The sequence below is a fragment of the Budorcas taxicolor genome, chromosome 5 (genome assembly GCF_023091745.1).
Source record: "Budorcas taxicolor isolate Tak-1 chromosome 5, Takin1.1, whole genome shotgun sequence".
Lineage (NCBI taxonomy): Eukaryota > Metazoa > Chordata > Mammalia > Artiodactyla > Bovidae > Budorcas > Budorcas taxicolor.
The window spans coordinates 110061149-110086434 of NC_068914.1; the positions used below are offsets into that span (position 1 = coordinate 110061149).

Here is a 25286-nt window from a genome sequence, read left to right on the forward strand (position 1 = left end):
CCTCCTGGGTGTTTCTTTGGCCCACCTTTCCTTCTCCTCTGAGACTTCATTTTCTTGTTGGTAGATGGGAGCTGATACTGTAAACATCACAAAAATAATTGCATTGAGAACAGGTGGTCCCCTTGGTGTCCCGGAAGACCAGAGCCTTTGAATGCCTTGGCTCCATAGATGCAGAAGACAGCACTGGTGCTGGAGAGGTGTCTGGACCTCAGTCACTATCAAACCTGCCATTCCAGAACTTAGGGACTCATCTCTGACACAACCCACCCCCTCCCAAAGTAGAAATTGAAAGGCATTGGGTCACCTGGAAAGAGAAAGATTTAACCTGCCTCTGCTTACCTTGAGCACACTTCCCAGTCACATTCACTTAAAAGGTATGTGGGGCTTGCTCCCTGACACATCGACTGGCTCCTGTGTTCTCTCTGAATCAGATTGTGCCCAGTCCCTTTCTATCACTCAGGGTGGCTCCCTGGGGTCACATCTCTGCTAAGGCCCCTGTTCCAGCCTCAGCTGCAAATGAGGACCAGAAAGCAGCCAAGGTGTCATTATGAGCTTCTTGATCTCTTATCATGTGCCCTCTGCACGATGCTAGTTTTAACTCCAAAGATTAAAACCACTAGTTGGTTGTTTTTCAAGAGAGTCCACAGGGAAATCTGAGAGCATTTAACTTTCCTTATTCATTCTTCCTCATTTTCTTCACCTTCTCTTTAGTTCTCATTCTTTCTACTTAGTGACGAAAATGTAATCACTTACATACATTTGTTCACCCATTTATTCACTCACTCAGCAAAGGTTTATCAAGTGATCAATCTGCATCAGATCAGATGATTTACATATTTTTGATGGCATAGACAGTACCTCTAAGGCTTGTTTAAAGTCTCGCTCTTAGTACAGACACCTGCAGATTTTGATTGTTAGAATTTTCTTGCTGTTCTTAGAGCCAAACTGAAATTTCTATTTTATTCTTTGTGTTTGCCACTAAATGTGAATTTCTATTAGTTCCAATTTTAGAGTGTTATTTTTCTTTGCATGTTTACAGAATATCAGGACTTGAAAGGTCACATGCTTTGTTCATACAGTTATGACAGAGCTTAACACTTGTCTGACAGTTACTTTGTCCAGTGTGGAAAGCATTGCAGGCACATTAATGACCTGATGGGGTAAATGGTACTGCTATCCCATCTTTACTGAGAGTTTCATCAGCAAAGGCTTGGGAGGCTGCATTATTTGGCCACGGGCTCTCAGCTGGTGATTGGCGAAGCTAGGATCCCAGTTTTGTCTGATGCCAAAGCCCAGGTTTAGTCACTCTTCTCCACCATCTTCTGGTGATCAGATGGGCCACAGCAGTGGAAGGGAGAATTTATAATGTGGAGTGAGAGAAAAGATGAACCTCTCAGGGGAGAATGGAGCTCTTTTGACCCTATGAGCCGGAAGTCTATGAGGGTATGAATTACTATTCGGATGCTGCTGCTGCTAAGTTGCTACAGCCGCATAACTCAGATCTCACAGCCGCATAACTCAGATCTCGCGAAGATGGCCGACCCTCACCGCCGCCCCTGGTGGGCTTACCTTCTGAGCCTTGGGCATGTCGGTGTGGCGCTGGGCACGCACTGAGCGGGCCGACTTGGCGGGCTTGAGAGGCGCACAGTACATCTCCAGCCTCCTCAGATCACAGCTCCGGAAGCAGCACTCATCCACGATTCCTGTCTGGGGCGCCCTCCGACTGCTCGAGCCGTACCCCGTGGGCTTGTCTGTTCAGATCAGAAAGAGGCCTAGTTTTAGAGTGGGATAATACGCTGTGTTCACTGCTACACCCAGCCCCTGAAAACTCCTCTCCCCACACCATGTCAACCCACACCTTCATAAGTTAGTCTTCTTTTGAAGCTCCTCCAACAACTCTTGACCCTCCCAGATTTTTCCAGATTCCAGTATATCTCCAGCAGTCCGTGCTACTCTCATTGGCAATAGCTCATTCATCATTCATTTATTTGTATTAATTGTCCTCAAATTCTTAGCCACCTGTAGTCGAGGATCTTGTCTATGCCCAATCCTCACCTCTCCTTATATATTGGCTTAATTGAGAGACTGCTAGGAAAATTAATTAAAAGATCATGTTTTCCATTTTCTTAATCTTTTTAGCAAATCTGCATGGTTTTTGTGCATAAGATGGCTCCAGTGTTTGTTCTTTGTCTTATCTGCTTCCATTATAACATCAGACTGAAAATCAAAGAGGTTTTAAATCTGGGAAGGTCTCATCACTTAACTGATGTGGAAACCTAGACTCAGAGTTGGTAATGACATAAACAAATGACAAGTCATTTAAGTCTCCTGGGCCTCAGTTTACCCATTTGTAAAGGAGAGTTAATATGTTCTTTCTAATGATCGCTTAAGGATTACATGGCATACTGTATTAAAAGTACTAAGTGCATCACTTGACATCTACTGGATCCTAAATATATGTTAGCTTGCTTTGAACATCACTTTCTAGGATCATATAGGGTCTATGAAGAGACAGCATTGCTACTGACCACATCTAGAAGCTTTGGAACTTGAACTGAATAACAATACCAGTGTGATAGGACTTCTTCTATCACCTTAGAGGGATCAGAACCATTAGCTCTGTTTTCTTATAGAATAATCACTAGACTAAGAATGAACTAAATGTCCACCTTTCATTTGATTCTGATTGCCCAGAGGGAACACCATGAATCAAATTTCTTTTGATATTTGCAAATCAATTAGGCCTCTTTACTTGGCAAGTAGGTTTTAGTTTGATTCTATTTTGTTTTGTTTTGACTTGGACACACTTTTCCTGGCTCTAGAATTAAAAAGAGGGCAAAACAAGTTATATGAAACTAAATTAAAAAGGTACTTGAATTCTTTGTAAACTCTTTGTCATAGTAGGACTTTTGTTACACCAAATCTTATACATCAGTATGCAAAATAGACGAATGTGAAACTGCCATGGCTCATGCAAGAAAGCCATGGAGCTTGGCTTTCTCTGCCTCCTGTTCCTCCCTTGGGAGGTGGAGGGCCTCAGTCTTCTTCACTGATGTCCAGGCTTCATGGAAAAAAATTTGTGAACCATTGACCCAGAAGGATCCAATTAGTCAATGTGATGTATGTTCAATCTCAATTTCTGACACAGAAGACAGCATTATATTTTAAACAGAAATTCTTACATTCATGTAATAATGATGCTGTACTTCAGGATGGAGTTTTGAGAGTCAAAATCCCTATATATATTTTGAACTCCCTGGTGGAAGGAGATCAGACCCATGGTCATGGCCTGCTACCAAACTAGTTTGGCTGCCTTGCAGCCCAAGGGGCCAGCCATTCATTGAATCTTCTGAGAATCCAAATGTGTTCCTGATGCTTGGCACTGGAACGTGAGGATGCCTCCTCCCTTTAAGGCAGGTTTATTGTCATTCTTAGGGCAGCTGGGGATAGAACTCAGCGAGGGCTCAATTATGGTCTCTCTGGGTGGGGTGTGCTGCTTTTGCTCAGGGCAAACCCTGTGGGCTCCTCATGGTTGAGGGATTTGGAAGGGACGGGGCAGCTGTGCCCAGTTGGAACCTCAATGGTGGTTTCCCTAGCCATCCGAGGATTGCCCACTGCAGAATACTCTCTGCCTCTGCTCGCCAGCCGGGGCAAACCAGGGCTCATATGGTCCCTTGAGCAATGTAAACAATGCTTTTTTGCTGTTGTTGTTTTTTGTTTGTTTGTTTATATAATATTTTCCTGGAACTATAAATTAAAGACACAAATGGGCTTACATGGTTCTTTGTGACCCACAAAGGACTTCTACCTACTTTTAGCTCAGTGGCCATTTCAAGAGGCTGAAGGGGTCAGCCAGTGGAGAGTAGCTGATACACTTTGGTTTTCTCTTGGGGTGGGAGAGAGGGCAAGGTGACTCAGCCTACTTTGAGGTAACTGTCCTCATCATCCACCACAGGTAACAATTGCTTTTTGCTGAAACAATACATTTCTTAATGGGATATAACTGAGATTCACTTGTTGACTTTGGAATGGTAATTTGAGGTTTAGAGGTAAAGTGGCAGGAGTGGTTTCAGAAACTTTCAAACTTGGCTAACTTGGAAATGACTAATTTCAAAATTCATCCTTATGGATTGAAGATGGGGAAGGATAACCTCTGTGATCCGAGGACCTACTTAGCACCTCTGTTTTAAGCATCGCTTCTGTTTTCCTCCTGACACTCCATAGGTTCTGGAGCTCCTTGCGTGCTGCTGGAGGAAGACTCTAACCTTCATCTGAGAATAACATTAAATGTTGTGTATATTGCATATTCCCTTCTTTGTGACTGTTGACAGGCATGAAACTCACCACAGGTCTATTTCCTTTTGTGAGACAGAAGGTAATCATCAGCACAGCAAAAAATAATAGCACACACCAGGCATCTGGTTTGTCACCTCTTAGATGAGCTCAGAGTTCGACATGGCTCAGTCTATGAAATAGCTGTGCTTTTTAGTCCATAGATCAGTGAATTTAGGAACAGAGAAATGTAGGACTCTTCTGTAATGCTCTAAAAAGAAAGTTTACCTTATGTCTATATCTGTTTTTTAATATTGTTGAAATATTATAGACTTGGATTTTGACATAAATGTAACCACCAGTTATCTCTAGCCACCGCAATCCTAGAAAGATGCTTTGTCTACTCATAATGTCTACCATGGACTAATTGTACTTCACTGAAAATATATGAATAGAACAAGTGTTTACCTTGCCTTTTAAAGTTTAATTGATCCTTTGAAGTATCTTATAGACTTGATTTCTGGTTCTACATCAAGATATTTAATAACAACAGAAAAATTTCTCACCAATTGAGAGGCCAGTGTTAGAGGGTCAAAGTTTTTCTCTTTATCTTCAAATGCCTCATATTTCTTATTTTTCCAGAACCAAAATAAAGATATTTGTTGCTACGGGCTAGAACTGGGAGCCTGATGCAATGTGGTTTACCAGGAAAGCAGTAAAATAGTTTGCAACAGTATCAATTTTGAGAAAAATAGAGATTTCTAATGATCTCAAAATTGCACCTATTGTCATTATGGGCAATTTTTAAATGAGATGGAATGAACAGTGTTAAAGGGATCCTTTCATTTAAAAACTCTTCATTAAGCACTTGTTATCAATAATTGTGCTCCAGTGGGCAGAACTGTGGAGAAGGCAATGGCACCCCACTCCAGTACTCTTGCCTGGAAACTCCCATGGACGGAGGAGCCTGGTAGGCTGCAGTCCATGGGGTTGCTGAGAGTTGGACACGACTCAGTGACTTCACTTTTACGCATTGGAGAAGGAAATGGCAACCCACTCCAGTGTTCTTGCCTGGAGAATCCCAGGGACAGGGGAGCCTGGTGGGCTGCCATCTATGGGGTCACACAGAGTCAGACCCGACTGAAGCGACTTAGCAGCAGCAGCAGCAGGGCAGAATTGTTAGGTGAACAGGAAACAAATGTTGAATTGATATAAGGAAAACATGTTTAACAATTTGAACTCAAAAGTGTTAAAAAATGGGACTGACTTCTTTTAAAGGTAATGAATGTCCCATTGCTGGAATCAGTTATGTAAAGGCTGTATGAACACCTGGTAGAGATCCTAGGAGCATATTCCTGTACCGAACAGCGTCTGACTGCTATGGTCCTTTCTATTCCAAACATTCGGCAATATGTAAAGAAATGGAGAAAACTCTTCAAGGCCAACTAAATGTTCAGTATGATTGGAAGCCACTTACATTGTCTTCAAGAAAAAGGTCCAAATATTTTCTAAGTTAGAAGGTTAAAATTTGTTTTCTATTTGTCACTTGAGTTCCTGAAGATGCTCAAACTATTTTTCTGTACTCAGTACTATAACAAAAGACAGGTGACTGGGATAATAAATATTTTCTACAACTAAGTATACTCCCAGAGTTCTGTTATGCCAACATTATGAAAGGTCCATATACTTCCTCAACTGTTAGAGTGAACAAGTATGTATAGAATTTCACAGAATTTTCCTTGATGATTAAGTATTGACTTTGGAAATCTATATATTTATGCATTTATTTTTCAGTAGATTTGCTTCAGAGCACACAGACCAAAGGCTGCTTAGCAGACAAGTTGGCTACCACCTAACTAGGCCTGAATCCTCCATTAGCTGACACAAAGTACCATCATAGCATTCTACTCTATCTTGAAAGTTGGCCAACAGACAGAATTCCAATGATTAAACAGCTGGCTCCTATAATTACAGCACTTCCTTTTAAATAATGCATGGTCAGTGGAGTAATTCAATAATCTTCAGGGCAAACTTGCTAGTTATAAGGGTTTGGGGCAGAATTGCAGCATCATCAAAACCATCCCAATTAGCTGAGTGTCACATTTTGTCATGGATGCAAGATGCTTCCTTCCATCTCTGAAGGAGAAGGGGTAATACTGAGATTAAACTGGGGTCATCACTTCTAGAACAAAGAACTCTGGTCATTCATCATTGGTTAAAAACAAAACAAAACAAAACAGTACTGCTTTTATTGATGCTACATAAACTGGTGTTTCTTATAGCTTTCTGAGAATGTAGTTGGGACATCGTACTCAACTTTAATTTCCTTTAAAACTTCCCCTCTTGGTTATTGAGAAAGCTTTCCTTTAATTATTTTAACTATATCATTAGAAAGAAGAGACATTGATTTGAAAAATCAGTATTTAAATAATGAAAAAAGCAAACATTTTTCAAATAGGGAAATCTTCAATTCTGAAGACATACATTTGTTACTCTTTGAGTTCCAAGGACTAAAACTGTTCTCTAGAAACTGCTAAAAGAAGAAAGTTGAAAAGTTGATTGTATTTTGAAAACAGGAAAAAAGTAAGACAGTTCACATACAGAGTGAAGCAAATCAGAAAATCAAATATTGTATATTAATGCATATATGTAGAATCTGAAAAAAATTGACATAGATGATCTTAGTTACAAGGCAGAAATAGAGACACAGACATAGAGGACAAACCGATGTATACCAAGGGAGAAAGCGGGGGCGGGATGAATTAGGAAATTGGAATTAAGATATACACATGAGTGATACTATGTATAAAACAGATAACTAATGAGAACCTACTATATAGCACAGAGAACTCTACTCTGCTCTGTGATGACCTAAATGGGAAGAAAATCCAAAAAAGAGTGGATTTATGTATAAGATATAGCTGATTCACTTTGCTGTACAGCAGAAACTAACACAACATTGTATAGTAACTATACTCCAAAAATTTTTTTAAAGAAAGAAGTAAGATGGTTCAAGTTGTATTTTCAGAGCTATTTCTAGAAAATTCACCTTTATGTGTCTGGTAGAAAACACACATGGATTATTAACTAATACAAAACAAATTTGCATTTAACTTTGATCACACAATCAAACACTGCAATTAATACGTGTAGAAGTCAGACAGTTAGGTTTCCTACACCAACTATCTATCCAAAACCTCTAGATGTTTTTAAAACTTAGAAAATTCTAAATTTACACAATTTAGGATAACACAGAATGATTAGTTTCTTAGGCAACAATGCTCCATGGAACCACCTTATCTAATAAAAATTCATCCAGTTGACATAATTCTGTGTGGGGTGCTAGTAGGAAAGTTTGGTAAAATGTGAGTAATCTTAAATTTATCTCCAAGTTAGCATTTTAACTGCTATTTGCCTGTGTGGAAACGTGAGATTCACTTCTCAGTCTTTCCTGTTTTATGGCTTTATGTGGGAAAACAACTCCTTTCATGAATTCCTAACATAAGGAAAATTGTGATAGGGCCATTACCTAGATCCCAACTGAAATACATTGAATGGTCACTATTTCCTGAGTTCATAGGATTTGCATTTATTAAAGCCTTTTGATGAGTCAGTATTTGCCTTTAAAAATTCCGCAGAAATTACACTTGAGTTGAAACAAATATTGATATATATGTGGTCATGTACTTAGTAAAGGTATGGAAAAATGCCTTCACTGCTGTTAAGATTATATGCATCATAATGCATTTAGAATAGCAAGAGTCTATACACACACATACTCAAACACATATTGGGGAATTAAGTGCCTGTCACTATCAAGACTATTGTCAAAATATTTTAAAATTAGGATTGTTTTTGAAGAAAATTTTCAAAATATATACCTATTGCCTGCCTCATATGTTGCTTGTGGACTCTGCACATTTCTGCCTTTTCTGTAGGTCTTTCCAAGTAGGTCTGGCCTTTGGCATTTATAAAAGTGAACACTGAGAAAATGTCCTCTTTTCTATGAACAGCATGTCATAAACTTTTCTTGAAAGCCTATCAAATTTCGTCATTGATTTCACTTTGGCCTGTGTTAATTTTTAATTGCCAGTTTGCTGGTCCCACTACTTCTCAATTGGACGAGGTCATCTTTTCTAGGAACTGTGGCCCTATTCGACCTGCCACCACCCCCACAACTCAGCAACTCATTCCCAGCTACTAAATCCCCATACCCCCAAAGACCAAAGTCTTCCCATTACCCAATCAAGTCAATGTTTGTGTATCTCTGGGCAGGAAAGGAATGAAGCAGAGCTTGGTGAGGCTGCTCCTTTCTCCAAATCTGCTTTTCTTTTAGAAGCCCCAACTCAAGGGCAGGTGTGAAACTAGTGCTGTTCAGTCTGCCTGTGTCCCAAAGGCCAGGGAGCTAAAGCGTAAGGCCTACAGGCAAGAAAACTAGAGATTCAAAGAAGAAACATTACTGTTTTAGGGCTCTTTGGAGAAATGGGCCGACAGAGTGGGAAGCAACGTGATGTATTACTTTAGCCTGAGACAATGCCCTGGAGGGCGAGCGTCTTGCCAGGTCAGCAGAATTTACTAGTTTAGGTTTGATTCCAGGGCTTGGAGGAGACAGATGTAGCCAGCAAAATTATACTTTGGCAAGAGAAATGCTTTGCTGGACAGAAATGTTGTCCTAAGGGAATGGTTTGGTTTATCAATGTCTAAGGTAGAAGATAATCAAATGCCAGGAGGTCATTTTTATGTTTGAATTATTTCAGTTGGGCCTGCTATATAAATTAGCTACCATTTTCCAGTTACATAGTTTTCATTATTTAGGACATACTGCAGGATTTGAGTATGATCTGCCTGTGACATCTGTCATACCAACGAAGGAGGCAACATGTGGCTAAAAGCACAGGTTTTGGAGTCAGACAAATCTGGAATCTGCCACTTATTCATCATTCACCTTGGGCAAGGCACCAAATCTTCTAAGACTTAGATCCTCTTATGTAAAAAAGACTGTTGTGAAGGTTAAATGAGAATGTGTGTAATCTACAATGTCTAGGTAGACCGTTGTGAAGGCTAAATGAGAATGTATGTAAAATGTTTTGTACAATGTCTGGTATGCAATAAACTCCATTAGTTCCTTTTTTTTTTTTCAATGAGGAACTGAGCCAGAGCAATTGTTTTTTTAATTGGGGTTTATTTATTTATGGCCACACGACACAGCATGTGAAGTCAGGGATTGAACTTGCATGCCTTGCACTGGAAGTGCAGAATCTTACCCACTGGACCACCAGGGAATTCTCATAAATGTTAGCTGTTATAGTTACTATTGTTATAGAGTTGAGTTGGTCAACAGGGCTAGCTGGGAAGGTATGCTCCTCCTTTCTTCCTCTTAAAAATGTGTCTTTCCAAAGTTTTGTTAAGAGATGGCTTTTCTAGATAAAACAGGACTATTCTCTATTAAAGTGAATAGTTTTAATCTGGAATAGGCACTTTACAAGAACAAATCCTCCAACTGAGTCAAACAAGTTATGTGGGCTTATCTTGAACTCTTGTCACCTTTGATGTCTCCCAAATAATCCACTCACCAAAATAATTGGTTTTTCAGCATTAGTAACTATTTACTTATTTCAAAACAATGCTGCAAGGCATGGGATAAGTGTAGACAAAATACATGGTCAGAAGTAGTTCCCCAATCACTTTTTTTTTTTTTTACCTTTACAAATTTACTTATTTGGCTGGGCTGGGTCTTAGTTGTGGCATGTGGGATCTAATTCCCTGACCAGAGATTGAATCCAGGCCTCCCTGCACTGGGGAGTCTTAGCTACTGGACCACCAGGAAAGTACCCCCAATCACTGTACACCAATGTATGTACTCCTCCCTTCTTTCTTTCTCTTCTTCCTCTATATCTATTCCTCTTCTGCTGTCGACAATCACTGACATTCTTTTTCTCACTGGTGCACTTTAGGGCCAAAGCTCATATTATGCAGAGTTCATAGTAGGGTAAGAATTAGAGTTTAGTTCCCTTTCTGAAATGACTGAAATCTAAGGCTCCCTTTCCTGCCAACCATGCTTTGGAAATAAGCAGCCACCAAGTATACAATGTCACCAGTCCCACTTAATCACTACTCCACCTTGGACCCATGCCTGAATGAGATGAAAACAGACAAAACAAGAGAAAGGATAAGAAGGGATGTTGAGGAATCACATGTATGAACCTGAGTTATCTTACTTTTTTGAGAAAGACTGTGACGGAAACTGTAAGATGAATCCGGCTCCAACGTAGAGATTGTAGCCATGCCACCACGAGCATTATCTCCGATACTTACACTGTTATTGTCAGTTTACCCTTTCAGGTGTGGGAAGAGAGGCCTCGTAGGCAAAACATAAGGCATTCATGAATAGAGGGCAACGCCCCTCTTTCTGGTGCCGCAGGAAGATGAATCAGCCAAAGGGGTATTAAAACACATTCTCTTTATTTTCAGTTTCACTCTAAAGTCTATCATCTCTCTTTTCTTTTTAATTTGGCACCTGCCCTGTGTTCTCAGGGGCCCTACTCCCCATCCGTCTCCTCGCTCAGGCCTCTGTGTTTTGCGCAGGGTACATCTGGAGATTTTCCCAGGGGTGGGTGTGACACGGTCAGCACGGCAGGTGAAGGGGTGGCGGCTGCCGGGGCAGTCTGGCGTGTCTGAGGGAGAGTGTTGGGAGGTGGAGGCCCTGTAGGGAGAGGCATCCAGGCCTGCATCAGGGAGTGAGCTGTTGGAAAACAGCCTCCACGGCAGCAGAGACAGCCCTTGGCATCACTGCAGAGAAGCAACTGCCAGAGTCAGCGACAGGTTGAACACAGGAGAGAAGCAGGGAGGGAGAGAGGGAGGGAGAGGTGGTTAGAGCATTACAGAATATAAATAACTGCAGTGTGTGCACTTCAGTGCCAGTTGGGTTGTATGTGATGTCCCTTTCATGCTGGTGTGTCAACAGCGTCGTTCCTGAATTGAAAAGTCCTGGGGAGTGTTTCTATAGCACCTAACACTGTGCCATATGCAGAGAGGAAATAAGAAAGCAGGCAATATGGTATACTGAAAACAACATTGGCTTCCAGCCGCAGATTTTTTGTGCAAACTCACAAGTCGCACAGATTCTCTGAGATTCAGTTTTCTCATGTAGACAAAGTACTGGGTAACATCAAGCACTCCTCCTAACAACGTGACTCTAAGGATTATCTAGATGGCCCTGGGGCTCACTTTTTAATCAACAATGCATATATGGCACATAAGTGCTTTTCCCTGAAAGTGAAAGTCGCTCAGTCATGTCCAACTCTTTACGCCCCATGGACTATACAGTCCGTGGAATTCTCCAGGCCAGAATACTGGAGTGGGTAGCCTTTCCCTTCTCCAGGGGATCTTCCCAACCCAGGGATCAAACCCAGGTCTCCCACATTGCAGGAGGATTCTTTACCAGCTGAGCCACAAGGGAAGCCCAAGAAGACTGGAGTGGGTATCCCATCCCTTTTCCAGCGGATCTTCCCAACCCAGGGAATTGAACCAGGGTCACCTGTATTGCAGGCAGATTCTTTACCAACTGAGCTATGAGGGAAGCCTGCTTTTCCTTAATGATAGAGAAGAATCTACTGAAGAAAAGTCTGATGAAAGAATGAGGACTTTCCTCTTTGTCAGGTTTAATTTTAGACAAAAACAAGATTGACATTTCAGATTAACTTCAGAAAAGTAGGGATCAGCATTGAGTATGATGGAGGAAAACAGAGGAAATGTTCAATATAGAGGTGGGTTTGAGTAAGGAAAGGGGACAAGACCATGTAGGGGGACTGCAGAAGCCAGATCAAAGGCACGATACAGGTGTGAATTAGAAGGCTAAGAAAGTTAAGAGAGTCATCTGCTGGAGCTGTTGAAACAGAAACAATTTCCATCTCAAAAACTGAGATCCTAAAGGTTTTGAGGCATGAGGAAGTGGCCTTGCTTGTGTGGGCACTTGAAAATCAGAATCAGTATGAGAAAAGTCTTTCTAGAAATCACTGGACATGGTCTTTTAACATTTCACAAAGCTGTATCTTCTAAAGGTAAGTGATAAGTCCTAGAAGCGTTGTTAATATTGTTGACCAGAGCACTGAACTTCCTAGTATTCAGTATGGGTAACACTTTATTTCACTGGCTTCCTGAGTGTCTGTCTATGGTATATGAATCCTCTGTGTGATATTCAATTCCTTCCTGGGGGGACAGGTGCAGAGTCCCCAGAAAATTCCATCTACAATTGCATGTTATTTTATCTGATAACATGAATGGGCATCCAGATAGGTCATCATCTCTGTCATTGGTATCCAGCATCTGTCCAGAGGACAAAATAAAAAGAGGACCATTATAAACATGGTTTTACAAAAGCTGCACTTTTTTTTGATAAAATAAACTAATGCTGAGCTTGTTAAAATTTTGAAACCTGTACAGGGAGTTCTCAAGCAAGTGACAGTATTAATATGATTCATCAGAATATCAAGCAAGTATTCAGACTGAGGCTGAATGTTTCCTTTGGAGAGTGATTATATTATCTAGGGGCTTCCCTAGTAGCTCAGCTGGTAAAGAATCTGCCTGCAATGCAGGAGACTTGGGTTTGATTCCTGGGTCAGGAAGATCCGCTAGAGAAGGGATGGACTACCCACTCCAGTATTCTTGGGCTTCCTTGATGACTCAGTTGATAATGAACTCGTGTGCAGCGCAGGAGACCTGGGTTAGATCCCTCAGTTGGGAAGATCCCCTGGAGAAGGGAAAGGCTACCCACTCCAGTATTCTGTCCCGGAGAACTCCATGGATTGTACAGTCCATGGGTTCACAAAGAGTTGGACATGACTGAGTAGTTTTCACTTCCACTTGCTTTCTTTCTATATTATCTCAGAAACTTTCAGCTAAAATCTGGACTCAACCTATCATTCTGTTTTTCTTTTTTTTTCTATAGAATTTTGCTATTATAATTTTCTTCCCTCCTCCTTAATGTTTACTTGCTTAAACATGACTAAGACTTCAACAGTTTTCATCAAATTATTGTATTTTAGAAGTTCTTGTATCTTTGGATATGATAGCTGTCCTTGACGATGACTTCAAGGTCAACTAAGAAGTATCTTAGTCATCTGACAATGAAAGAACTCAGTTTTAGCCACCCCACTCCTCCAAACCTCCTTCCCTACCCCCAAATATTATTTTTCTGAATTAAACAAGTGAAGTATGAATAAAGAGAGAGATGTGGCTAGGTTGCGGCTCATCTCCAAGCTAAATCCTGTTTTCCTCTTTACTTCTTCTGGGATCAATATCATGCCTGTTATCTCCAAACCTCATTCAATGCTTTTAGCAAATATTATTATCAATCAAGAAAAATCTCTGCTTCGCTTATTTATTTTACTAACAGAAAACATTTTCAGCTTGTAATTTTGGCTGGAGAAACCAAACATTTTCATTTTTATTTTTTCTCACATACTCAAACACACTTGTGAATGACCACATTACTCTACTCTGGGACCCCACTCAGAGGCAATGGCCTCTTGGCCTTTGAGCCAGTCACTCACTTCTGTGAATTTTCTTTCTGAGAACTGGAGACAATTGCCCCAGAAGTCATTTCCCAATTTATCACAAAACCTGTCCATGGCTGCAGAATTAGTTGGCCTCACTAGAAGCAAGAAACGTGAGGCCTGATGTGTCCTACAGCTGCAGAGGCTCCTTTGTTCAGGGACACTGGGCCAGGGTAACTGCTTGTGGGATATTTTATTTCCCTCAACACTTGCCTTCTGTCTGCTCGCTTTGGCTCAGGTCTGGATTTGGGAAGCCTGCGTGAAGGCACTGCTGATGCTAATATTTGGCATGATTGTTGTTGTTTAGTTGCTAAGTCATATCTGACTTTTTTGGAATCCCATGGACTGTAGTCTGCCAGGCTCCTCTGGCCATGGGATCTCCCAGGAAAGAATACTTGAGTGGGGGTGCCATTTCCTTCTCCAGGCGATCTTCTCAACCCAAGGATAGAACCTGTGTCTCCTGCATTGGCGGGCAGATTCTTTACCACTGAATCACCATGAGTAGCTCTGACCTAATTCTATTGGAAAGTCAGGGCTCAAGTTCAGGAGCAAAATGCATATCTGTCAAACAGAGCAGCCTCTATTCTCTCTTTCCAGACTTCAGGCAAGTACCTGCTTCCTTATAATCCTATAACTAGCCTCTCACATGTCTGAGAAAGGAGAATATAAAATCCAGTGACCTCTTAACGGGTATGGTCTCCATAATCACCACAATGTCAATTAAATACCTATTTGTATAACATTATTTCTATAATATTTGTATAACTGCATGTATAAACCTTTACAATGATGAGAAGAAATGATTGTCAAGGTCTTGCAGCACCTTCTGTGTAATAGGGATGGGAGGAGAAGTGAAGCATTCTGACTCTGAGTAGCAGGAATTCTGATAAGAAAATGTAGAGAGAGTTACAAACATTCTCATTGTTGAGATATCAGTTCAAGTCTTTGATAATGATTTTCACAAGAAAGAGTGACAGGAAAAAGAGGGCTGTTGCTTTAGAAATTTTTCATCTACTTCTAAAGACTTGCTAAATTTATTAATTTTTCTTCTCAAGCAAGTTCTTGCCTTCCTCTTCGTCCTCCTTTGCTCTTGGTTCAGGATGATACTCTGAGAAAGGTGTTCCTAGTCTTCCTGTATCTTCTCAATGAACCAGTGCTCCAGCGGCCCACTGAGATCTGCCCTCTACAGGCATTTCCCGCAGTCAGACTACAAACCATCATAAATTCCTTGCATTCTTCAGAACATCTGTGCCTTCTTTTGCCACATCTTTTTTCCTGGTATTCAACAGGCCACAAATCACGCTGGACTTCTTCTTCCAGGCTGTTGATGTCTTAACACTCTCCTTTCAAACCAAATTCCTCTCTTGTCCTTGGCTGTGGCTCTTGGCTTTCCAGCCTTCTCATCTCCCCCATCTGGGTTAGTCATCTGTGGCATCACCACCTGTGGTTCTTTCTCCTAGCCTTCTATCTGGCCTGAAATGATGCATTTCTTCAAGTGTCAAAGTTACTAGGCAGACGATACTACCTGGTTTGATGCTTAGTTAAGCTTCCTTATTGCCAAATTCAGACTGAAATTGAAGAAAGTGGAGAAAACCACTAGACCATTCAGGTATGACCTAAATCAAATCCCTTATGATTATACAGTGGAAGTGAGAAATAGATTTAAGGGACTAGATCTGATAGATAGAGTGCCTGATGAACTATGGATGGAGGTTTGTGACATTGTACAGGAGACAGGGATCAAGACCATCCCCATGGAAAAAAAATGTAAAAAAGCAAAATGGCTGTCTGAGGAGGCCTTACAAATAGCTGTGAAAAGAAGAGAGGCAAAAAGCAAAGGAGAAAAGGAAAGATATTAGCATCTGAATGCAGAGTTTCAAAGAATAGCAAGGAGAGATAAGAAAGCCTTCCTCAGAGATCAATGCAAAGAAATAGAGGAAAAGAACAGAATGGGAAAGACTAGAGATCTCTTCAAGAAAATTAGAGATACCAAGGGAACATTTCATGCAAAGATAGGCTCGATAAAGGACAGAAATGGTTTGGACCTAACAGAAGCAGAAGATATTAAGAAGAGGTGGCAAGAATACACAGGGAAAAAAAACTTCACGACCAAGATAATCATGATGGTGTGATCACTCACCTAGAGCCAGACATCCTGGAATGTGAAGTCAAGTGGGCCTTAGAAAGCATCAGTATGAACAAAGCTAGTGGAGGTGATGGCATTCCAGCTGAACTATTTCAAATCCTGAAAGATGATACTGTGAAAGTGCTGCACTCAATATGCCAACAAATTCAGAAAACTCAGCAGTGGCCACAGGACTGGAAAAGGTCAGTTTTCATTCCAATCCCAAAGAAAGGGAATGCCAAAGAATGCTCAAACTACCGCACAATTGCACTCATCTCACACGCTAGTAAAGTAATGCTCAAAATTCTCCAAGCCATGCTTCAGCAATACGTGAACCGTGAACTTCCAGAGGTTCAAGCTGGTTTAGAAAAGGCAGAGGAACCAGAGATCAAATTGCCAACATCCGCTGGATCGTGGAAAAAGCAAGAGAGTTCCAGAAAAACATCTATTTCTGCTTTATTGAGTATGCCAAAGCCTTTGACTGTGTGGATCACAATAAACTGTGGGAAATTCTGAAAGACATGGGAACACCAGAGCACCTGACCTCCCTCTTGAGAAACCTATATGCAGATCAGGAAGCAACAGTTAGAATTGAACATGGAACAACAGACTGGTTCCAAATAGGAAAAGGAGTATGTCAAGGCTGTATATTGTCACCCTGCTTATTTAACTTCTATGCTGAGTACATCATGGGAAACGCTGGAGTGGAAGAAACAAAAGCTGGAATCAAGATTGCTGGGAGAAATATCAGTAACCTCAGATAGGCAGATGACATCACCCTTATGGCAGAAAGTGAAGAGGAACTAAAAAGCCTCTTGATGAAAGTGAAAGAGGAGAGTGAAAAAGTTGGCTTAAAGTTCAACATTCAGAAAACGAAGATCATGGAATCCAGTCCCATCATTTCATGGGAAACAGATGGGGAAAGAATGGAAACAGTGTCAGACTTTATTTTTTGGGGCTCCAAAATCACTGCAGATGGTGATTGCAGCCATGAAATTAAAAGATGCTTACTCCTTGGAAGAAAAGTTATGACCAACCTAGATAGCATATTCAAAAGCAGAGACATTACTTTGCCAACAAAGGTCTGTCTAGTCAAGGCTATGGTTTTTCCAGTGGTCATGTATGGATGTGAGAGTTGGACTATGAAGAAAGCTGAGCACCGAAGAATTGATGCTTTTGAACTGTGATGTTGGAGAAGACTCTTGAGTGTCCCTTGGCCTGCAAGGAGATCCAACCACTCCATCCTAAAGGAGATCAGTCCTGGGTGTTCTTTGGAAGGAATGATGCTACAGCTGAAACTCCAGTACTTTGGCCACCTCATGCGAAGAGTTGACTCATTGGAAAAGACTCTGATGCTGGGAGGGACTGTGGGCAGGAGGAGAAGGGGACGACAGAGGATGAGATGACTGGATGGCATCACTGACTCGATGGACATGAGTTTGGGTGAACTCCAGGAGTTGGTGATGGACAGGGAGGCCTGGCGTGCTGCGATTCATGGGGTAACAAAGAGTCGGACACGACTGAGCAACTGAACTGAACTGAAGCTTCCTCTCCTTGACTTAAAAACAGTGGTGCAGACAATATCTTCATGTGCAAGAATACTTGGGAACACTAAAACCCAGAGGCTATTTATTAGCCAGTGAGAAAGTAGGAGCTGTATTAAGACCTAAAGGTATAATAAAATAAAGTTTGAACCTTTTCCATTAAATGCAAGTTTCTCTGGAGATTGAAAGGGGCATTTCATTCTGCTGTCCATTTTACGTTTAAACCTATTTCTTTCACATTTAGAACAGATGGATGCCTTTGCAATAATATATTACCAACAGTTTCCCTTTGTTGAATACTTTCTATTAAAATTGTATAGTAAATATTACTTTTCTTGTCTTATTTCATTTACAGCATCTGCATGAAGTAGGCATTATTACTATATCTATTTTACAGAGGAGGAAACTGAGATTTAGCAAGGATAAGTAACTTGACCCAAATTATATAGCTAGGAGATTACCAAGCCAGTTCACCTCAACTGGGGATGCCTTGAAAGTGGGAGAATTCTCAAATGAGGAAAAATCCTGAAGCTGATACCATTACTGGGATCCTCAAAGGCACATAATGCTAAAATCCATGATGGACATGGGGAAGGGTATCTAAACTGGCCCACCAACTCCAGGGTTAGGTAGAGCTCATGCGGCAGACGGAGGTTTAGCCTATGTATTCCAGAGAGTGCCAGAAGGAATGTCATGCATGGCTTTTGCCCTCGAGAAAAAAGTCTGGGCAGCCCTGCGGTTTAAGGCATGGCTTGGCGTTCACATCTTACCCAGTACACTGCGATTCTTTCCACTTTCAAAAGGGGTAGTCAGCTCTGTCATGCAGCCAGACCATCTTATTTCCAACCCCCTTGAACTGCACAAAGTCATAACAACTTTAGCAGAAATTGAAAAGAGAAAAGTTAACCAGACTCTTGCTATCCTAACAAATCAAATATCATAAGTAAAATTTTTTTTTTAGTTCTCACCCAGATGCACGCAGCAGTTTGACACAGGTACAGTCAGCCTAAATTCAAGGTAGTATTTTTGTGTTTTTTCACTTAACATTATATTGTAGGCATTTTTCATAGTGTTATATAATCTTTATAATTATAATTTTAAAGCCAAAGAATATGTTCTTGAGTAGATTTGCACCATTTATTTTTAAACCATTTTCCTGTTGCTAGACATTTAGGCTATGTCCAGCTTTATCACTATTTTAACTAATGCAACAATAAGTGTCTCTGTGAACATAACTTTCTACTTCTAGATTATTTGTAAGAATAAATTCCCAAATAATATTATCAGACAATCCTAATTTGATGAAAGCCCACAGTTTCTTATAAGGACTAAAACAGAGAATTATATCCAGATTTTCCCCCAGAATTAGAAAAAAGACCATCAAGGTGAAACATAAACAGGAATCTTACCTGCATCCCATGAATTAGAATAAAAGAACCAATTTCTGTTTTCAATTACTAGTGCAGTAATTGGACTGCAGTTTCCTAGTGCGTCCAAAAGTTTGCCAAGTAGAAGAAATACCAGGAAAAATGAAATTGATGAGAAGAGACCTTGGTTCTCAGTTTTCAAAATCATCAAGTGCCTAAGAGTTTCCTTCTCTGGGGTGGGGAGAGGGGATCCCCAGGGGCATAGCCGCTGACAGCATCATACCGCCATAGGGAGCGGAGGAGTTTGTGGTCCGAATAGCAAAGGCTCTGCTCTCATGATCCTTCTGAACTCAGGTCCTCTCTGGAATACCTTGTCCTGCCCAGCCTGGAGTCTCTCAACCTGACAGCCCATCTAATTCTAGATCTGACCACATCTGTCCTCCTTTTACTACATTATTCTTCTCTTCCTTATAATCGTTCCATCACAAATGTTCACTGAACACCTACTATATTCTAGACACTGCTCTCAGTCCTGAGAATAAAACACGAACAAAACAGATGAAAATGGGATCACAGGTGGCCATGCCCTCAATGACCCTAGTTCCTGTGACAACCTGAAAGGAAGCTATAGCGCAGAGATGCTGGCCTCAGCAGTTCAAAGATCACTGCCCAGAGTGGCTGGAGTCTGAGTCTGGCAAGGGAGTTTCCTTCCAGCCCCTGAGAGAACTCTTGTCTGAGGGTTTCATTCCCTCTAACCTCTTTGAAAGTGCAAAATGATTGTTTTGTGCGTCACAAACTAGCACTTAATCTATACATTAGTCTTTATTTTCTGTTTTATTTCAAATGGTAAACATTCTCCATCCACATAACTGCTTCCTAAACCCCACTGAAAAGACCAGCTTCAGGTTCATATGCCTGTGGGGACTCTTGAAGCCGCCAGGGCCCAAGGTGACTCAGACGTCATGTGGTGGGTGGTTACACAGTGATATGTATCAGTGCGTCTCAGGTTGTGCATCTATCAGTATCATCCAGAATTCTGGTTAAAACAACACTGTTGGGGTCCACACTCAGTTTTTATATCAGGAAGTGTGAGCTGGTGCCTGAAAACCTGTATTTCCAAGTCTTCAGATGATGCCCTTGTGTTTCTGGTCTCCGTGGGATACAGGCATCTAACATAAGGATGTCATATATGACTAAGTGGCGGAGCGCTGCTTAGGAGGAAAGGGCCAATGAGGACTGACATCCAGAGAAGGACCCCTTACCCTTTCAGGACTCCATAAAGACTTCCTACCTCTTTTGATAATTGGCTAATAAAGGTAACCATATGTTAGTCTGGTAGCAGATCTAGTTTTACTGCAAGAAGGAAAAAAAAAATCATAACCCTCCAAAGTAAGAAACTACACTGAAACAAAAACCACATGTTGACCTTTTTCCCTTCCCTGCCTTTTTTATTTGCATGGCCTGTGTCATTCTGACTGTAGCTAGCACCTGAAGACAACAAGCCAGGTTGCAGGAAGGGAAATTAGAGCCCTAACATATTCCCTGGCCATGCGGAAAGCTGGAAACACAGGGACGTCCTCTGATATGGAAAGCTGCCTTTTCCAAGGACCAGGTTCAATTTATTTTTACACTTCCAAATTGTCAGGTGGGTATTCAAGCCAGTCTGCTCAATTGTAAGACTTATTTCTAGATGACAGCTTTCCCAAGGATCCACATCTATCGTTTCTATGTCCTCACCCTTTAACCTCCCAGGCTAATGTAGAGAAGCTGAACAGGGGGCTGGATTTTTGGCACACTCTCAGGACCACATCATCAAAACCTCTTTTCAGGGGTCATTCAAAACTCATGGCAAAGGAGTGTGCAAGGGAAATACAGAACCAGGTGGTTATATCTACCAGAGGGCATCCAATTTTGCAAAAAAGGAAAAAAAATCATAATCTGTTATTTGTCAGTTAGGCTACACATACGCATCAGCATTTCTTCAGCAAGTGTCAGGATCAACCCTGCTGAGGAAACAGGGTTAATTAATCCAACTGCTTCCATGCAGAAGTGGCAGGAAGAGGACAAACGCTGCTCTATTTCTTTGCCGAGCTCTTCTCATGAGAGCATCTGTGAGGCTCCCATAGCTTTAAATCAAATGGTGCCCCGCAGGCAGGAAATCCATATCGGGAGCAGGGGGAGGAAAGCAGGGGCCACTGCTGGCTTGGCAATTATAACCTTCCTCCAGGTCCCTGTTTCCATTTCCCTTTAAAGAAGAAGTTGGGTTTTTAATGATTCCCTTTCTAGTCACTTCCTTCCCGTTGCCTTGCGAGGTCATTTCAGTGCACGCCTTCTTCACAGATCTATTTCTGGAAAACATCAGAAGGAAAATGACCTCATTCACTAATTGGGAAGCCAATTGGGTATCCCCAGGGTTGGCTGGTACTTCTGTGTTGAGGGGTCTCCCCACCCTCCCTGGCTGTTACTTATCAGCATCCTTTGCGAATTGAGCATTCCATCAAGGCTGAAGGAGCTTGGGAAGAGGTACAACACTTGGTCTAGCCCCAAGAAACTCAGAAGTTAATAAGAAACATGAACCAACAGGTCAACATGGGAGCAAAAACTTAGTAGAACTTTAGCACCAAACAGGTCCTTAGAAATCCTTTAGTCCAGAGATGAGTTCTGGTAAGAGGCCTGTGAATCCTCTACAGGGTGTGTAATTATGTGTGTTTGTGGATTTTCCTGGAAAGTGGAAATTCAGACACTCTGAAGGTCCCATGATCTGAGGAAAGTAGGGAAATACATGCCCAGGCTTGCAGAGAAGCCAGTCGTGTTCCTATTTTGCTTTTCACAAACATCCAGCTGGCCTGCACAGCATATACTAAGTGCTGCAGTCAATGTCAAAAGACATCATAGGATCTAAGACTCCCCTTCAGCCCAGTGTTCACCAAAAAGCCACGCAAAAAGCTTAGGAAACAGCTATATGTGTTATCCCGTTTTAGAGAGTCTGAAAATTCACCAGCCTGTTCAAGCTTGTGAGAGATTCGATAGTGAAGAAACCTATCTGATAGTACTGAAGTCCACTCTCTCTATATTTAAAGGACCATTGGACTTCTATTTTCCAGAAATGTCTATCAAATTCCTACGGAACTAAGGCAACTGTAACCTGAAATTCCTTCCATTTATCACTGCTTTTGATTAAAGCAAATGAAAGAGTCCTTTGGAAATGTCAATAATTTACTAAGGAATGATGCATTATCACAGAGAAGGCAATGGCACACTACTCCAGTACTCTGGCCTGGAGAATCCCAGGGACAGGGGAGCCTGGTGGGCTGCCATCTATGGGGTCACACAGAGTCGGACAGGACTGAAGTGACTTAGCAGCAGCAGCAGCAATGCATTATCAGGCTTCCTTTGTGGCTCAGCTGGTAAAGAATCCACCTGTAATACGGGAGACCTGGGTTCAATCCCTGAGTTGAGAAGATCCCCTGGAGAAGGGAAAGACTATCCACTCCAGTATTCTGGCTTAGAGAATTCCATGGATTTTACCCATGTGGTCGCAAAGAGTCGGACATGACTGAACAACTTTCACTTCACTTCAAAACATTATCAGCCGTCGACATCCCAGCAAAAGTGAAGTCTAGGGCTAGGAGAATAGACTATAAAGAGGGTTGGTTTGCTAAGGGGGATTGGTTCAGAATAGCAGACCCCTGTTACATTGTAAGATCTTCAGAGCCACCCCCAACCCCTGGGAAGCTTTCTCCTTGGGGAATCTACCACATTGAAAACAGCTACCATCTGGACATCTATCATTCCACTGTTTCTTTCAGAACATTTATCAAGATTTGATTGGGTTCTGTTTATTTATTGCCTGACTTGTATTTGTCTCCTTCCTCCCCACCCCCACTGGAATGCAAGATCCATAAGATTCTGTTCACTGGTATAGCCTCAACACCCACTGCAGGCCTGCAAACAGTACGAGCTTAAGGAATACATTTTGGTGGTATACACTGTATGGACATGCTACTGAATGAACAGAGAAATTGTGATTTGTTCACTGCTGTATCCCCAGTGCCTTTCATTAAGGCTCAAAAAGATACTGAGTCGAATGGATGGAGAGAAGTGGTGTGTATTGCTTATCATGCTCAAACCATGCTTGTGGGTATTGGGAGAAGTGAGTGATATTCAGATTCATATGTGAGTGAAGTTGCTCAGTCGTGTCCAACTCTTCGTGACCCCATGGACTGTAGCCCACCAGGCTCCTCCATCCATGGAATTTTCCAGGCAACAGTACTGGAGGGGCTTGCCATTTCCTTCTCCATCAGATTCATATAGGATTGATATAAATTTTCCTTTCTCAGTGACTGAAATAATATACTTAGAATGTTTTTCAGATTGTACGAAGGCAGGGAAAGATTCTCAAGCATTAGGAGATAGGATTACAATTTAAAGTGACCTTTAATCGTTTAGAAGGGGGTGGTCGTTAAAAACAGGAAGATGTTTAAAGTGAACAAAAATAGGCTCCAGTTGGCAGAGACAAGTACTACAGCAAGATACCTGTGGACTCTGAGTGAGAAAGTTCAGCAACAAAACTGTAATATAACGTGGACGTATGTCAAGAATTATGAAATGAAAGCCTGGAGAGTAATCTTTCCACAAAACTTGGCATTGCTGAGGTTTTAATTAGAGTGGGAACTCAGATTTCATTCTCCTATTTTAAGACTCATTTGGAGAATCTGGAAAGGATCCAGATAGGAGTAAAAAAAATGACTAACTAGGTGGAAAATAGAATGAAAATTCAGCCCAAAAAGGAAAGACTAAGAGGTGGCTTAATCTTCACCACCAGGTATAATAAGGGTTATTACGTGGAGTATTCCTTCTCATCTCCACTGAGGACCAGACAAGGGTAAACAGACTTGTGCTGCTTTGAAAGTGTTTCTACTTTAGCATCAGGAAGAATTTCTTGATTGTAAGGGGGAAACATGCTGACCCAGTGTGCTGTGGGAAGCTGCCCTGGAGATCTTTAAATGTAGGATGACAACCATCTGCCTTGGAAGGCTTAGATAGAAGCAGGGGACTGGACCTAAGGACCTCTTGGCTTTCCTTCCATCTTTAATTCTGTGTTCAGAATCCCAGCCACTAAGCACCCCATTCTACGCTAATCCTCCATTCCCGTCATAAGACAGACCCCACACTGTCAAAATCCGAAAGGCTTCCCCCCGGGAGGAGCTCAATTGTTCTCTTCTGAATAGGAAGGAAACTGATAGTGTTGCTTCAGCTGCTTCCCTTCTCCAGCCCCCACAGAGAGAGGCCAGCTCTTGTCCTGATGGGCCTCCCCAAATACTGGGATGGGTCTGCTCTCCATCTTATGTGGGACTGGAAGATGTGCATCCAGTTGGAGACAGTTGATACCTCCAAGAATCAAGGAACATCGGAGCCGCAAGACATTTCAGAGCTAATCCAGTCCAATCACCTGCTGCTCAAGTGAGGAGACTTCAAAAGCTGCAATGACTGTCTTCAGGTCATGCAGCCAGTTCTCTCTGCTTGGGACTAAAATATACACCTATTTTTCCTTATTCCGCAGTGGCTCCTCTCTAATTGCTTGTATGTTAGTTGGAAGGAATATTTTAAATGCAGATAGAATGTCTAAAACCATATCTGCAGTAGCTTAACTGTAGGTGAAAAGATAGGAAAGGAAGAGCAGAAACTCCTCTGGCAGGTTATGGATACCTGGGAGTATCATTCAACTGGAATGAGTATATACAGGTCACCCTTACTCTCTAGTAGGTCACCATCTCCTGTTAGTGAGGTCAGTGGACCAGGAATATTTTAAGGCTTATTCCACCGCAATATGTTATGATTCTGTGATTTTAAATTTTTGTTACCAAATAATAGTGAATAGAAACTCAGTTGCTGGACTAAAGGAATGAGTTTGGGGGGAAGATTATTTGTGATGTAATCAGATAGCTGCTCAGTTTATTTGAGACTCCAAAATGGCAGTTTTCTTTCTTTTTATTTAAAAAATAACTTAAAATTTTTACATTGGGGTGGGGGATGGTCAAGCTTCAGCTGTCACCTGTGCAAAGAAATTTCCAAACCTGTTCCTCTGGACTGTCCTCTCTGAGCTTCAGACCACCACCACTCATGAGCCTGGGGATTATCTTCTGAATGCCCCATTATTATTCAGTATCTCTAGAACCAAAGTGAAAGTCCTTGCCATTAACAAAAGTCAACCCAAGTCAAATATTCCTCTGGACTTGCCCATGTCTGCACCATCATCCTCTTGCTTATCCAGACCTGCAATCCTACAATTATCTTTGACTACTTTCTCACCCTTTTTCCTTTTGTCCAGAGAGGCAACATTTTGTATCAAGTCTTCCTCTATCATAGCTGACAGATTTCCCAATTTCTGCCCATTCCCACTATTCCTGGAAAATTCCAGGCA

The 25286-nt window shown here is 41.6% G+C and overlaps 1 protein-coding gene across 1 annotated transcript in view; it reads right to left on the minus strand.

Annotated features, from left to right (window-relative positions):
* The window catches only part of IGF1 (insulin like growth factor 1), a 71190-nt gene that overhangs the window by 13893 nt on the left and 32011 nt on the right, over positions 1-25286 (minus strand). The window contains exon 3 of the mRNA XM_052640485.1: positions 1570-1751. Coding sequence (XP_052496445.1) covers positions 1570-1751 — 182 coding nt within the window. The remainder of the gene's footprint in view (positions 1-1569; positions 1752-25286) is intronic.